The sequence below is a fragment of the Heterodontus francisci genome, chromosome 7 (genome assembly GCF_036365525.1).
Source record: "Heterodontus francisci isolate sHetFra1 chromosome 7, sHetFra1.hap1, whole genome shotgun sequence".
Taxonomy (NCBI): Eukaryota; Metazoa; Chordata; class Chondrichthyes; order Heterodontiformes; family Heterodontidae; genus Heterodontus; species Heterodontus francisci.
Window position 1 is genome coordinate 51,181,837 of NC_090377.1, and position 16,753 is coordinate 51,198,589.

The 16,753-nt window shown below is 36.2% G+C and overlaps 1 protein-coding gene across 20 annotated transcripts in view; it reads left to right on the top strand.

The window, feature by feature from the left end:
* Positions 1–16,753, top strand: part of LOC137371703 (mucin-13-like) — a 146,883-nt gene that overhangs the window by 30,031 nt on the left and 100,099 nt on the right. For 6 of the 20 annotated variants that reach the window (XM_068034511.1, XM_068034515.1, XM_068034514.1 and 3 more), the window contains exon 6: positions 5,215–5,238. The exons of 2 other annotated variants lie outside the window; for them this stretch is intronic. In XM_068034511.1, coding sequence (XP_067890612.1) covers positions 5,215–5,238 — 24 coding nt within the window. Of the gene's footprint in view, positions 1–201; positions 226–1,886; positions 1,911–3,529; positions 3,554–5,214; positions 5,239–6,857; positions 6,882–8,542; positions 8,567–10,185; positions 10,210–16,753 lie in introns of all 20 variants that reach the window. 12 more of the 20 variants (XM_068034507.1, XM_068034499.1, XM_068034501.1 and 9 more) reach the window with 8 other exon arrangements.

A 16,753-nucleotide genomic window follows, 5' to 3' on the forward strand; every position in this document is an offset into this window, starting at 1 on the left:
AATCAGTCTAAAGAATTTCGGATCCCAGACAGATCTGAATTGTGTGAGCATTGTGTTTATTGTAATTGTTTTGTGTCAAGCAAAAATCCACAAAAACAGCAAATATTATGAACACAATTCTTCTTCCAGAAATTTATTCCAAAGTTGAGTATCGTTGATATGATTGTTCCAAATTAACATTTCAAAATATCTCTCTTTCAGCACCAACCGGAACAAGCAATTCAGGTATGTTCTATACACTTTGTGGCTGTAATGTCAGCTACGGAACATTTCCATTCAAAGTGCATCTGCCAGAAATAGAAAGGCAAGGACATACAGGGAGTTCAGAAGGAATATAATTTTCTGCAAAGCTTTGATGTGGTATGAAATGTTTTAATACAAGTGGTCATTGAAGATGGCTCAATCCTACTGTGTAGAGAGACTATAATAACATAAATAAGCACAATGTGAAAGCATGTGGATGAAATCAGAGAAAGTGGATAAAGGTAGATATCTTCAATTCAAAATCCGGTTGGGCCATTATAATTTCTGATTCTTCTGAATCATGTCACCTAATACAGAATCTTCCAGGTCACATCCCAATATTAAATTATTTTAGGCACTATTTTGCTAACTATGCTAACTTTCAATTGTGATGTTGAATTTATCATTTATTTAAATGGAAATCATAATGGGGCCAATTCTTCATAGTTTTCCGGTCCATGGTTATATTGCGCTATGTTGCATTGGTAAGGCTGAATGAGAGAAAACTTCCTACAATATCTCTCTCAGAGCTACTCCAAGCAAGATATCTATGACCGATCCAAGAACAAATTGTGCAGGTTGAGAAGAAGGCCGAGAATACTTCCCGACTAAGGCATCTGAAGAAACACTTGATACGAATTGAAATGCAATCCAACTGGCAAATTTGTTTGTTAATTTGAGCAGCTAGCAGAGAGAATGTTCAAAGAATAACCTGTAAGGGCTTAGCGATGCAAAGATATACGGAAACAACGGAAGGATTAATTTTTATGGAAAAGGTATTTAAAATATGAAATACGCCCACTAAGTGGCAATAGATAAGATCATTGCTACACATGGAGAGAATATAAGATCACTTCATAAGTAAGGTATGAAAATAGCAGGCAGAGACGAGAAAAGTCAGATTAGATTGGATCCCCTCACTGGCGAAATAGGACTGACATATTCATCTAATTTTGGTTTTGGCCAAGGTGGACAACTGGCCATTGCAGAACAGTCACCGCTATACAGCCTGCAAGATTTCCCTGCCCAATGACTACATTCTGCAATCTGTGGCTTCCACCTTGGCCAAAAGTGAAAATGACCCTGTTCTATTTCTGATTCTTAGACTCATGTAAAGTTGTTTTGCACTGCATTTAACAGCATTGTTTGTTGTTCAATGAAAACCGACAACAGGCAAATATTCCATTCCAAATTTTAGCAAAACCAAGTTCTCAAGAAAAGCTTCTTCTGCTAGAAATTAATGGCAACTTTCAATGTTTTTCTATGATTGTTTTTAAATTGCCATTCCTGGAATGCATTCTTACAACTGCTTTCTGATGTGCTACTTTCGAACAAATGTTGTGAAATCTAAGGAACTAGAATATCTTTACCTGATGGAAGAGACATGGTTCCATTGCACAGCATATACTAGTGGGATGGGAGAGATTGCAAATGAAGATAATGCAATCAGCCGAACGTATTTCTGATCTCAGAGATATTTAAATTGTGTGAGCAATGTGTTTATTCGAATTGCTTTGTGTCCAGCAAAACTCCACAACAGTAAAGATTATGAACAAATATTATTCTTTCAGAAATTTATTCCAAAGTTGAATATAGTTGATATGATTGTTCCAAATTAACCTTTCAAAATATCTCTCTTGCAGCACCACCTACAAAAACCTCTATCGGTATGTTCTCTATATTTCATTGAACTGTAATGTCTGGTATGCAACATTTCCTTTCAAGCTGCATTACCCAAGATTAGAATTTCATGGACATACAGGGAGTTTAGAAGGAATGGGCAGACATTGTAAGAATTGTTTTCATACACATGGTCACTGAAGATGAGTCAATCATACCATGTAGTGAGACTAAAGGAACATAAATAAGGAAAATGTGAAAACGTCTGGATGAATCCAGTGAATAATTGGAGATAGCTTCATTTGGAAATCTGGTACCAACAATTTAATTTCTGATTATTCTGACTCATGTCAGCAAGCACAGATTCTTCTGGGTCACATATCAACATTAAACTCTTTTTGGCAGTGCTTAGCTAACTAAGCTAACTTTCAATTATGATGATGAATTTATCATTCATTTAAATGGAAACCACAATGGGGAAAATTGCTTGCAGTTCTCTGTTCCTTGCTCACATTGAGTAATGCATGCTGGGAGAAAACATCTCTCAGAGCTACTGCATGCATGATACCCATAACTGATCCAAGAATAAATTGTACAGCTTGAGAAGGAAACAGAAAATACTTCCATTCATAAAGAATTTAAAGAAATACTTCATGTGAATTGAAATGCATTCCAACTGGTAAATTTATTTGTTATTTAAGGGAGTAGCAGAGAGAATTTTGAAAAGATTACCTGTAAAGCCATAGGAATGCAAGGGTATATGGGGAGAATGGAAGTCTTAATTTTCATGAAAAAGGTATTTACAATATAAAATGCACACACTAAGTCACAATTAGACAAGATCATTGCTGCACGTGGAGAGAATATAACAACACTTAAGAAGTAAGATATGAAAACATGAGGGAGAGACAAGAAAAGTCAGATTAGAGTGGATAGTCTGATGAGGGAAATAGCACTGACATATTCATGTGCATTTGGTTTTGGCAAAGGTGGACAACTGGCAATTGCTGAACAGTCACCGCTATAAATCCTGCAAAATTTCCCTTCCCAATGACGTCACTCTGCAATCGATGGAATTCCACCTGGACCAAAATGAAAGTGTTCTGCTTCCCTTTCTGATTCTTAAACACATATAAATCTGTTGTGCGCTGTGTGTAACAACATTTCTTCTTGTCCAATGAGAATCTACAGGAAGTAAATAATCCATTCCAAATTATAGAGGAACCGAGGTCTCAAGAACGACTTCTTTTGCCAGAAATTAACACCAACTTTGAATCTTCTTTCTATGATTGTTTTTGCATTGCCATTTCTGGAAAGCATTCTTACAACTGCTTCCTGATGTGCAGTCTTGGAATGATGTTGTAAAATCAAAAGAACTGGAATAATTTTTCTGATGGAAGAGGCATGGTTCCACTGCACATCAAATGTTATTGGGATGGGAGAGGAGGCAAAATAAAGACAATGCAATCAGTCTAAAGAATTTCGGATCCCAGACAGATCTGAATTGTGTGAGCATTGTGTTTATTGTAATTGTTTTGTGTCAAGCAAAAATCCACAAAAACAGCAAATATTATGAACACAATTCTTCTTCCAGAAATTTATTCCAAAGTTGAGTATTGTTGATATGATTGTTCCAAATTAACATTTCAAAATATCTCTCTTTCAGCACCAACCGGAACAAGCAATTCAGGTATGTTCTATACACTTTGTGGCTGTAATGTCAGCTACGGAACATTTCCATTCAAAGTGCATCTGCCAGAAATAGAAAGGCAAGGACATACAGGGAGTTTAGAAGGAATATAATTTTCTGCAAAGCTTTGATGTGGTATGAAATGTTGTAATACAAGTGGTCATTGAAGATGGCTCAATCCTACTGTGTAGAGAGACTATAATAACATAAATAAGCACAATGTGAAAGCATGTGGATGAAATCAGAGAAAGTGGATAAAGGTAGATATCTTCAATTCAAAATCCGGTTGGGCCATTATAATTTCTGATTCTTCTGAATCATGTCACCTAATACAGAATCTTCCAGGTCACATCCCAATATTAAATTATTTTAGGCACTGTTTTGCTAACTATGCTAACTTTCAATTGTGATGTTGAATTTATCATTTATTTAAATGGAAATCATAATGGGGCCAATTCTTCATAGTTTTCCGGTCCATGGTTATATTGCGCTATGTTGCATTGGTAAGGCTGAATGAGAGAAAACTTCCTACAATATCTCTCTCAGAGCTACTCCAAGCAAGATATCTATGACCGATCCAAGAACAAATTGTGCAGGTTGAGAAGAAGGCCGAGAATACTTCCCGACTAAGGCATCTGAAGAAACACTTGATACGAATTGAAATGCAATCCAACTGGCAAATTTGTTTGTTAATTTGAGCAGCTAGCAGAGAGAATGTTCAAATAATAACCTGTAAGGGCTTAGCGATGCAAGGATATACGGAAACAACGGAAGGATTAATTTTTATGGAAAAGGTATTTAAAATATGAAATACACCCACTAAGTGGCAATAGATAAGATCATTGCTACACATGGAGAGAATATAAGATCACTTCATAAGTAAGGTATGAAAATAGCAGGCAGAGACGAGAAAAGTCAGATTAGATTGGATCCCCTCACTGGCGAAATAGGACTGACATATTCATCTAATTTTGGTTTTGGCCAAGGTGGACAACTGGCCATTGCAGAACAGTCACCGCTATACAGCCTGCAAGATTTCCCTGCCCAATGACTACATTCTGCAATCTGTGGCTTCCACCTTGGCCAAAAGTCAAAATGACCCTGTTCTATTTCTGATTCTTAGACTCATGTAAAGTTGTTTTGCACTGCATTTAACAGCATTGTTTGTTGTTCAATGAAAACCGACAACAGGCAAATATTCCATTCCAAATTTTAGCAAAACCAAGTTCTCAAGAAAAGCTTCTTCTGCTAGAAATTAATGGCAACTTTCAATGTTTTTCTATGATTGTTTTTAAATTGCCATTCCTGGAATGCATTCTTACAACTGCTTTCTGATGTGCTACTTTCGAACAAATGTTGTGAAATCTAAGGAACTAGAATATCTTTACCTGATGGAAGAGACATGGTTCCATTGCACAGCATATACTAGTGGGATGGGAGAGATTGCAAATGAAGATAATGCAATCAGCCGAACGTATTTCTGATCTCAGAGATATTTAAATTGTGTGAGCAATGTGTTTATTCGAATTGCTTTGTGTCCAGCAAAACTCCACAACAGTAAAGATTATGAACAAATATTATTCTTTCAGAAATTTATTCCAAAGTTGAATATAGTTGATATGATTGTTCCAAATTAACCTTTCAAAATATCTCTCTTGCAGCACCACCTACAAAAACCTCTATAGGTATGTTCTCTATATTTCATTGAACTGTAATGTCTGGTATGCAACATTTCCTTTCAAGCTGCATTACCCAAGATTAGAATTTCATGGACATACAGGGAGTTTAGAAGGAATGGGCAGACATTGTAAGAATTGTTTTCATACACATGGTCACTGAAGATGAGTCAATCATACCATGTAGTGAGACTAAAGGAACATAAATAAGGAAAATGTGAAAACGTCTGGATGAATCCAGTGAATAATTGGAGATAGCTTCATTTGGAAATCTGGTACCAACAATTTAATTTCTGATTATTCTGACTCATGTCAGCAAGCACAGATTCTTCTGGGTCACATATCAACATTAAACTCTTTTTGGCAGTGCTTAGCTAACTAAGCTAACTTTCAATTATGATGATGAATTTATCATTCATTTAAATGGAAACCACAATGGGGAAAATTGCTTGCAGTTCTCTGTTCCTTGCTCACATTGAGTAATGCATGCTGGGAGAAAACATCTCTCAGAGCTACTGCATGCATGATACCCATAACTGATCCAAGAATAAATTGTACAGCTTGAGAAGGAAACAGAAAATACTTCCATTCATAAAGAATTTAAAGAAATACTTCATGTGAATTGAAATGCATTCCAACTGGTAAATTTATTTGTTATTTAAGGGAGTAGCAGAGAGAATTTTGAAAAGATTACCTGTAAAGCCATAGGAATGCAAGGGTATATGGGGAGAATGGAAGTCTTAATTTTCATGGAAAAGGTATTTACAATATAAAATGCACACACTAAGTCACAATTAGACAAGATCATTGCTGCACGTGGAGAGAATATAACAACACTTAAGAAGTAAGATATGAAAACATGAGGGAGAGACAAGAAAAGTCAGATTAGAGTGGATAGTCTGACGAGGGAAATAGCACTGACATATTCATGTGCATTTGGTTTTGGCAAAGGTGGACAACTGGCAATTGCTGAGCAGTCACCGCTATACATCCTGCAAAATTTCCCCTCCCAATGACGTCACTCTGCAATCGATGGAATTCCACCTGGACCAAAATGAAAGTGTTCTGCTTCCCTTTCTGATTCTTAAACACATATAAATCTGTTGTGCGCTGTGTGTAACAACATTTCTTCTTGTCCAATGAGAATCTACAGGAAGTAAATAATCCATTCCAAATTATAGAGGAACTGAGGTCTCAAGAACGACTTCTTTTGCCAGAAATTAACACCAACTTTGAATCTTCTTTCTATGATTGTTTTTGCATTGCCATTTCTGGAAAGCATTCTTACAACTGCTTCCTGATGTGCAGTCTTGGAATGATGTTGTAAAATCAAAAGAACTGGAATAATTTTTCTGATGGAAGAGGCATGGTTCCACTGCACATCAAATGTTATTGGGATGGGAGAGGAGGCAAAATAAAGACAATGCAATCAGTCTAAAGAATTTCGGATCCCAGACAGATCTGAATTGTGTGAGCATTGTGTTTATTGTAATTGTTTTGTGTCAAGCAAAAATCCACAAAAACAGCAAATATTATGAACACAATTCTTCTTCCAGAAATTTATTCCAAAGTTGAGTATTGTTGATATGATTGTTCCAAATTAACATTTCAAAATATCTCTCTTTCAGCACCAACCGGAACAAGCAATTCAGGTATGTTCTATACACTTTGTGGCTGTAATGTCAGCTACGGAACATTTCCATTCAAAGTGCATCTGCCAGAAATAGAAAGGCAAGGACATACAGGGAGTTCAGAAGGAATATAATTTTCTGCAAAGCTTTGATGTGGTATGAAATGTTTTAATACAAGTGGTCATTGAAGATGGCTCAATCCTACTGTGTAGAGAGACTATAATAACATAAATAAGCACAATGTGAAAGCATGTGGATGAAATCAGAGAAAGTGGATAAAGGTAGATATCTTCAATTCAAAATCCGGTTGGGCCATTATAATTTCTGATTCTTCTGAATCATGTCACCTAATACAGAATCTTCCAGGTCACATACCAATATTAAATTCTTTTAGGCACTGTTTTGCTAACTATGCTAACTTTCAATTGTGATGTTGAATTTATCATTTATTTAAATGGAAATCATAATGGGGCCAATTCTTCATAGTTTTCCGGTCCATGGTTATATTGCGCTATGTTGCATTGGTAAGGCTGAATGAGAGAAAACTTCCTACAATATCTCTCTCAGAGCTACTCCAAGCAAGATATCTATGACCGATCCAAGAACAAATTGTGCAGGTTGAGAAGAAGGCCGAGAATACTTCCCGACTAAGGCATCTGAAGAAACACTTGATACGAATTGAAATGCAATCCAACTGGCAAATTTGTTTGTTAATTTGAGCAGCTAGCAGAGAGAATGTTCAAAGAATAACCTGTAAGGGCTTAGCGATGCAAAGATATACGGAAACAACGGAAGGATTAATTTTTATGGAAAAGGTATTTAAAATATGAAATACACCCACTAAGTGGCAATAGATAAGATCATTGCTACACATGGAGAGAATATAAGATCACTTCATAAGTAAGGTATGAAAATAGCAGGCAGAGACGAGAAAAGTCAGATTAGATTGGATCCCCTCACTGGCGAAATAGGACTGACATATTCATCTAATTTTGGTTTTGGCCAAGGTGGACAACTGGCCATTGCAGAACAGTCACCGCTATACAGCCTGCAAGATTTCCCTGCCCAATGACTACATTCTGCAATCTGTGGCTTCCACCTTGGCCAAAAGTGAAAATGACCCTGTTCTATTTCTGATTCTTAGACTCATGTAAAGTTGTTTTGCACTGCATTTAACAGCATTGTTTGTTGTTCAATGAAAACCGACAACAGGCAAATATTCCATTCCAAATTTTAGCAAAACCAAGTTCTCAAGAAAAGCTTCTTCTGCTAGAAATTAATGGCAACTTTCAATGTTTTTCTATGATTGTTTTTAAATTGCCATTCCTGGAATGCATTCTTACAACTGCTTTCTGATGTGCTACTTTCGAACAAATGTTGTGAAATCTAAGGAACTAGAATATCTTTACCTGATGGAAGAGACATGGTTCCATTGCACAGCATATACTAGTGGGATGGGAGAGATTGCAAATGAAGATAATGCAATCAGCCGAACGTATTTCTGATCTCAGAGATATTTAAATTGTGTGAGCAATGTGTTTATTCGAATTGCTTTGTGTCCAGCAAAACTCCACAACAGTAAAGATTATGAACAAATATTCTTCTTTCAGAAATTTATTCCAAAGTTGAATATAGTTGATATGATTGTTCCAAATTAACCTTTCAAAATATCTCTCTTACAGCACCACCTACAAAAACCCCTATAGGTATGTTCTCTATATTTCATTGAACTGTAATGTCTGGTATGGAACATTTCCTTTCAAGCTGTATTACCCAAGATTAGAATTTCATGGACATACAGGGAGTTTAGAAGGAATGGGCAGACATTGTAAGAATTGTTTTCATACACGTGGTCACTGAAGATGAGTCAATCATACCATGTAGTGAGACTAAAGGAACATAAATAAGGAAAATGTGAAAACGTCTGGATGAATCCAGTGAATAATTGGAGATAGCTTCATTTGGAAATCTGGTACCAACAATTTAATTTCTGATTATTCTGACTCATGTCAGCAAGCACAGATTCTTCTGGGTCACATATCAACATTAAACTCTTTTTGGCAGTGCTTAGCTAACTAAGCTAACTTTCAATTATGATGATGAATTTATCATTCATTTAAATGGAAACCACAATGGGGAAAATTGCTTGCAGTTCTCTGTTCCTTGCTCACATTGAGTAATGCATGCTGGGAGAAAACATCTCTCAGAGCTACTGCATGCATGATACCCATAACTGATCCAAGAATAAATTGTACAGCTTGAGAAGGAAACAGAAAATACTTCCATTCATAAAGAATTTAAAGAAATACTTCATGTGAATTGAAATGCATTCCAACTGGTAAATTTATTTGTTATTTAAGGGAGTAGCAGAGAGAATTTTGAAAAGATTACCTGTAAAGCCATAGGAATGCAAGGGTATATGGGGAGAATGGAAGTCTTAATTTTCATGGAAAAGGTATTTACAATATAAAATGCACACACTAAGTCACAATTAGACAAGATCATTGCTGCACGTGGAGAGAATATAACAACACTTAAGAAGTAAGATATGAAAACATGAGGGAGAGACAAGAAAAGTCAGATTAGAGTGGATAGTCTGACGAGGGAAATAGCACTGACATATTCATGTGCATTTGGTTTTGGCAAAGGTGGACAACTGGCAATTGCTGAGCAGTCACCGCTATACATCCTGCAAAATTTCCCCTCCCAATGACGTCACTCTGCAATCGATGGAATTCCACCTGGACCAAAATGAAAGTGTTCTGCTTCCCTTTCTGATTCTTAAACACATATAAATCTGTTGTGCGCTGTGTGTAACAACATTTCTTCTTGTCCAATGAGAATCTACAGGAAGTAAATAATCCATTCCAAATTATAGAGGAACTGAGGTCTCAAGAACGACTTCTTTTGCCAGAAATTAACACCAACTTTGAATCTTCTTTCTATGATTGTTTTTGCATTGCCATTTCTGGAAAGCATTCTTACAACTGCTTCCTGATGTGCAGTCTTGGAATGATGTTGTAAAATCAAAAGAACTGGAATAATTTTTCTGATGGAAGAGGCATGGTTCCACTGCACATCAAATGTTATTGGGATGGGAGAGGAGGCAAAATAAAGACAATGCAATCAGTCTAAAGAATTTCGGATCCCAGACAGATCTGAATTGTGTGAGCATTGTGTTTATTGTAATTGTTTTGTGTCAAGCAAAAATCCACAAAAACAGCAAATATTATGAACACAATTCTTCTTCCAGAAATTTATTCCAAAGTTGAGTATTGTTGATATGATTGTTCCAAATTAACATTTCAAAATATCTCTCTTTCAGCACCAACCGGAACAAGCAATTCAGGTATGTTCTATACACTTTGTGGCTGTAATGTCAGCTACGGAACATTTCCATTCAAAGTGCATCTGCCAGAAATAGAAAGGCAAGGACATACAGGGAGTTCAGAAGGAATATAATTTTCTGCAAAGCTTTGATGTGGTATGAAATGTTTTAATACAAGTGGTCATTGAAGATGGCTCAATCCTCCTGTGTAGAGAGACTATAATAACATAAATAAGCACAATGTGAAAGCATGTGGATGAAATCAGAGAAAGTGGATAAAGGTAGATATCTTCAATTCAAAATCCGGTTGGGCCATTATAATTTCTGATTCTTCTGAATCATGTCACCTAATACAGAATCTTCCAGGTCACATCCCAATATTAAATTCTTTTAGGCACTGTTTTGCTAACTATGCTAACTTTCAATTGTGATGTTGAATTTATCATTTATTTAAATGGAAATCATAATGGGGCCAATTCTTCATAGTTTTCCGGTCCATGGTTATATTGCGCTATGTTGCATTGGTAAGGCTGAATGAGAGAAAACTTCCTACAATATCTCTCTCAGAGCTACTCCAAGCAAGATATCTATGACCGATCCAAGAACAAATTGTGCAGGTTGAGAAGAAGGCCGAGAATACTTCCCGACTAAGGCATCTGAAGAAACACTTGATACGAATTGAAATGCAATCCAACTGGCAAATTTGTTTGTTAATTTGAGCAGCTAGCAGAGAGAATGTTCAAAGAATAACCTGTAAGGGCTTAGCGATGCAAAGATATACGGAAACAACGGAAGGATTAATTTTTATGGAAAAGGTATTTAAAATATGAAATACACCCACTAAGTGGCAATAGATAAGATCATTGCTACACATGGAGAGAATATAAGATCACTTCATAAGTAAGGTATGAAAATAGCAGGCAGAGACGAGAAAAGTCAGATTAGATTGGATCCCCTCACTGGCGAAATAGGACTGACATATTCATCTAATTTTGGTTTTGGCCAAGGTGGACAACTGGCCATTGCAGAACAGTCACCGCTATACAGCCTGCAAGATTTCCCTGCCCAATGACTACATTCTGCAATCTGTGGCTTCCACCTTGGCCAAAAGTGAAAATGACCCTGTTCTATTTCTGATTCTTAGACTCATGTAAAGTTGTTTTGCACTGCATTTAACAGCATTGTTTGTTGTTCAATGAAAACCGACAACAGGCAAATATTCCATTCCAAATTTTAGCAAAACCAAGTTCTCAAGAAAAGCTTCTTCTGCTAGAAATTAATGGCAACTTTCAATGTTTTTCTATGATTGTTTTTAAATTGCCATTCCTGGAATGCATTCTTACAACTGCTTTCTGATGTGCTACTTTCGAACAAATGTTGTGAAATCTAAGGAACTAGAATATCTTTACCTGATGGAAGAGACATGGTTCCATTGCACAGCATATACTAGTGGGATGGGAGAGATTGCAAATGAAGATAATGCAATCAGCCGAACGTATTTCTGATCTCAGAGATATTTAAATTGTGTGAGCAATGTGTTTATTCGAATTGCTTTGTGTCCAGCAAAACTCCACAACAGTAAAGATTATGAACAAATATTCTTCTTTCAGAAATTTATTCCAAAGTTGAATATAGTTGATATGATTGTTCCAAATTAACCTTTCAAAATATCTCTCTTACAGCACCACCTACAAAAACCCCTATAGGTATGTTCTCTATATTTCATTGAAATGTAATGTCTGGTATGGAACATTTCCTTTCAAGCTGTATTACCCAAGATTAGAATTTCATGGACATACAGGGAGTTTAGAAGGAATGGGCAGACATTGTAAGAATTGTTTTCATACACGTGGTCACTGAAGATGAGTCAATCATACCATGTAGTGAGACTAAAGTAACATAAATAAGGAAAATGTGAAAACGTCTGGATGAATCCAGTGAATAATTGGAGATAGCTTCATTTGGAAATCTGGCACCAACAATTTAATTTCTGATTATTCTGACTCATGTCAGCAAGCACAGATTCTTCCAGGTCACATATCAACATTAAACTCTTTTTGGCAGTGCTTAGCTAACTAAGCTAACTTTCAATTATGATGATGAATTTATCATTCATTTAAATGGAAACCACAATGGGGAAAATTGCTTGCAGTTCTCTGTTCCTTGCTCACATTGTGTAATGCATGCTGGGAGAAAACATCTCTCAGAGCTACTGCATGCATGATACCCATAACTGATCCAAGAATAAATTGTACAGCTTGAGAAGGAAACAGAAAATACTTCCATTCATAAAGAATTTAAAGAAATACTTCATGTGAATTGAAATGCATTCCAACTGGCAAATTTATTTGTTATTTAAGGGAGTAGCAGAGAGAATTTTGAAAAGATTACCTGTAAAGCCATAGGAATGCAAGGGTATATGGGGAGAATGGAAGTCTTAATTTTCATGGAAAAGGTATTTACAATATAAAATGCACACACTAAGTCACAATTAGACAAGATCATTGCTGCACGTGGAGAGAATATAACAACACTTAAGAAGTAAGATATGAAAACATGAGGGAGAGACAAGAAAAGTCAGATTAGAGTGGATAGTCTGATGAGGGAAATAGCACTGACATATTCATGTGCATTTCGTTTTGGCAAAGGTGGACAACTGGCAATTGCTGAACAGTCACCGCTATAAATCCTGCAAAATTTCCCTTCCCAATGACGTCACTCTGCAATCGATGGAATTCCACCTGGACCAAAATGAAAGTGTTCTGCTTCCCTTTCTGATTCTTAAACACATATAAATCTGTTGTGCGCTGTGTGTAACAACATTTCTTCTTGTCCAATGAGAATCTACAGGAAGTAAATAATCCATTCCAAATTATAGAGGAACCGAGGTCTCAAGAACGACTTCTTTTGCCAGAAATTAACACCAACTTTGAATCTTCTTTCTATGATTGTTTTTGCACTGCCATTTCTGGAAAGCATTCTTACAACTGCTTCCTGATGTGCAGTCTTGGAATGATGTTGTAAAATCAAAAGAACTGGAATAATTTTTCTGATGGAAGAGGCATGGTTCCACTGCACATCAAATGTTATTGGGATGGGAGAAGAGGCAAAATAAAGATAATGCAATCAGTCTAAAGAATTTCGGATCCCAGACAGATCTGAATTGTGTGAGCATTGTGTTTATTGTAATTGTTTTGTGTCAAGCAAAAATCCACAAAAACAGCAAATATTATGAACACAATTCTTCTTCCAGAAATTTATTCCAAAGTTGAATATTGTTGATATGATTGTTCCAAATTAACATTTCAAAATATCTCTCTTTCAGCACCAACCGGAACAAGCAATTCAGGTATGTTCTATACACTTTGTGGCTGTAATGTCAGCTACGGAACATTTCCATTCAAAGTGCATCTGCCAGAAATAGAAAGGCAAGGACATACAGGGAGTTTAGAAGGAATATAATTTTCTGCAAAGCTTTGATGTGGTATGAAATGTTGTAATACAAGTGGTCATTGAAGATGGCTCAATCCTACTGTGTAGAGAGACTATAATAACATAAATAAGCCCAATATAAAAGCATGTGGATGAAATCAGAGAAAGTGGATAAAGGTAGATATCTTCAATTCAAAATCCGGTTGGGCCATTATAATTTCTGATTCTTCTGAATCATGTCACCTAATACAGAATCTTCCAGGTCACATCCCAATATTAAATTCTTTTAGGCACTGTATAGCTAACTATGCTAACTTTCAATTGTGATGTTGAATTTATCATTTATTTAAATGGAAATCATAATGGGGCCAATTCTTCATAGTTTTCCGGTCCATGGTTATATTGCGCTATGTTGCATTGGTAAGGCTGAATGAGAGAAAACTTCCTACAATATCTCTCTCAGAGCTACTCCAAGCAAGATATCTATGACCGATCCAAGAACAAATTGTGCAGGTTGAGAAGAAGGCCGAGAATACTTCCCGACTAAGGCATCTGAAGAAACACTTGATACGAATTGAAATGCAATCCAACTGGCAAATTTGTTTGTTAATTTGAGCAGCTAGCAGAGAGAATGTTCAAAGAATAACTTGTAAGGGCTTAGCGATGCAAAGATATACGGAAACAACGGAAGGATTAATTTTTATGGAAAAGGTATTTAAAATATGAAATACACCCACTAAGTGGCAATAGATAAGATCATTGCTACACATGGAGAGAATATAAGATCACTTCATAAGTAAGGTATGAAAATAGCAGGCAGAGACGAGAAAAGTCAGATTAGATTGGATCCCCTCACTGGCGAAATAGGACTGACATATTCATCTAATTTTGGTTTTGGCCAAGGTGGACAACTGGCCATTGCAGAACAGTCACCGCTATACAGCCTGCAAGATTTCCCTGCCCAATGACTACATTCTGCAATCTGTGGCTTCCACCTTGGCCAAAAGTGAAAATGACCCTGTTCTATTTCTGATTCTTAGACTCATGTAAAGTTGTTTTGCACTGCATTTAACAGCATTGTTTGTTGTTCAATGAAAACCGACAACAGGCAAATATTCCATTCCAAATTTTAGCAAAACCAAGTTCTCAAGAAAAGCTTCTTCTGCTAGAAATTAATGGCAACTTTCAATGTTTTTCTATGATTGTTTTTAAATTGCCATTCCTGGAATGCATTCTTACAACTGCTTTCTGATGTGCTACTTTCGAACAAATGTTGTGAAATCTAAGGAACTAGAATATCTTTACCTGATGGAAGAGACATGGTTCCATTGCACAGCATATACTAGTGGGATGGGAGAGATTGCAAATGAAGATAATGCAATCAGCCGAACGTATTTCTGATCTCAGAGATATTTAAATTGTGTGAGCAATGTGTTTATTCGAATTGCTTTGTGTCCAGCAAAACTCCACAACAGTAAAGATTATGAACAAATATTCTTCTTTCAGAAATTTATTCCAAAGTTGAATATAGTTGATATGATTGTTCCAAATTAACCTTTCAAAATATCTCTCTTACAGCACCACCTACAAAAACCCCTATAGGTATGTTCTCTATATTTCATTGAAATGTAATGTCTGGTATGGAACATTTCCTTTCAAGCTGTATTACCCAAGATTAGAATTTCATGGACATACAGGGAGTTTAGAAGGAATGGGCAGACATTGTAAGAATTGTTTTCATACACGTGGTCACTGAAGATGAGTCAATCATACCATGTAGTGAGACTAAAGTAACATAAATAAGGAAAATGTGAAAACGTCTGGATGAATCCAGTGAATAATTGGAGATAGCTTCATTTGGAAATCTGGCACCAACAATTTAATTTCTGATTATTCTGACTCATGTCAGCAAGCACAGATTCTTCCAGGTCACATATCAACATTAAACTCTTTTTGGCAGTGCTTAGCTAACTAAGCTAACTTTCAATTATGATGATGAATTTATCATTCATTTAAATGGAAACCACAATGGGGAAAATTGCTTGCAGTTCTCTGTTCCTTGCTCACATTGTGTAATGCATGCTGGGAGAAAACATCTCTCAGAGCTACTGCATGCATGATACCCATAACTGATCCAAGAATAAATTGTACAGCTTGAGAAGGAAACAGAAAATACTTCCATTCATAAAGAATTTAAAGAAATACTTCATGTGAATTGAAATGCATTCCAACTGGCAAATTTATTTGTTATTTAAGGGAGTAGCAGAGAGAATTTTGAAAAGATTACCTGTAAAGCCATAGGAATGCAAGGGTATATGGGGAGAATGGAAGTCTTAATTTTCATGGAAAAGGTATTTACAATATAAAATGCACACACTAAGTCACAATTAGACAAGATCATTGCTGCACGTGGAGAGAATATAACAACACTTAAGAAGTAAGATATGAAAACATGAGGGAGAGACAAGAAAAGTCAGATTAGAGTGGATAGTCTGACGAGGGAAATAGCACTGACATATTCATGTGCATTTCGTTTTGGCAAAGGTGGACAACTGGCAATTGCTGAACAGTCACCGCTATAAATCCTGCAAAATTTCCCTTCCCAATGACGTCACTCTGCAATCGATGGAATTCCACCTGGACCAAAATGAAAGTGTTCTGCTTCCCTTTCTGATTCTTAAACACATATAAATCTGTTGTGCGCTGTGTGTAACAACATTTCTTCTTGTCCAATGAGAATCTACAGGAAGTAAATAATCCATTCCAAATTATAGAGGAACCGAGGTCTCAAGAACGACTTCTTTTGCCAGAAATTAACACCAACTTTGAATCTTCTTTCTATGATTGTTTTTGCATTGCCATTTCTGGAAAGCATTCTTACAACTGCTTCCTGATGTGCAGTCTTGGAATGATGTTGTAAAATCAAAAGAACTGGAATAATTTTTCTGATGGAAGAGGCATGGTTCCACTGCACATCAAATGTTATTGGGATGGGAGAAGAGGCAAAATAAAGACAATGCAATCAGTCTAAAGAATTTCGGATCCCAGACAGATCTGAATTGTGTGAGCATTGTGTTTATTGTAATTGTTTTGTGTCAAGCAAAAATCCACAAAAACAGCAAATATTATGAAC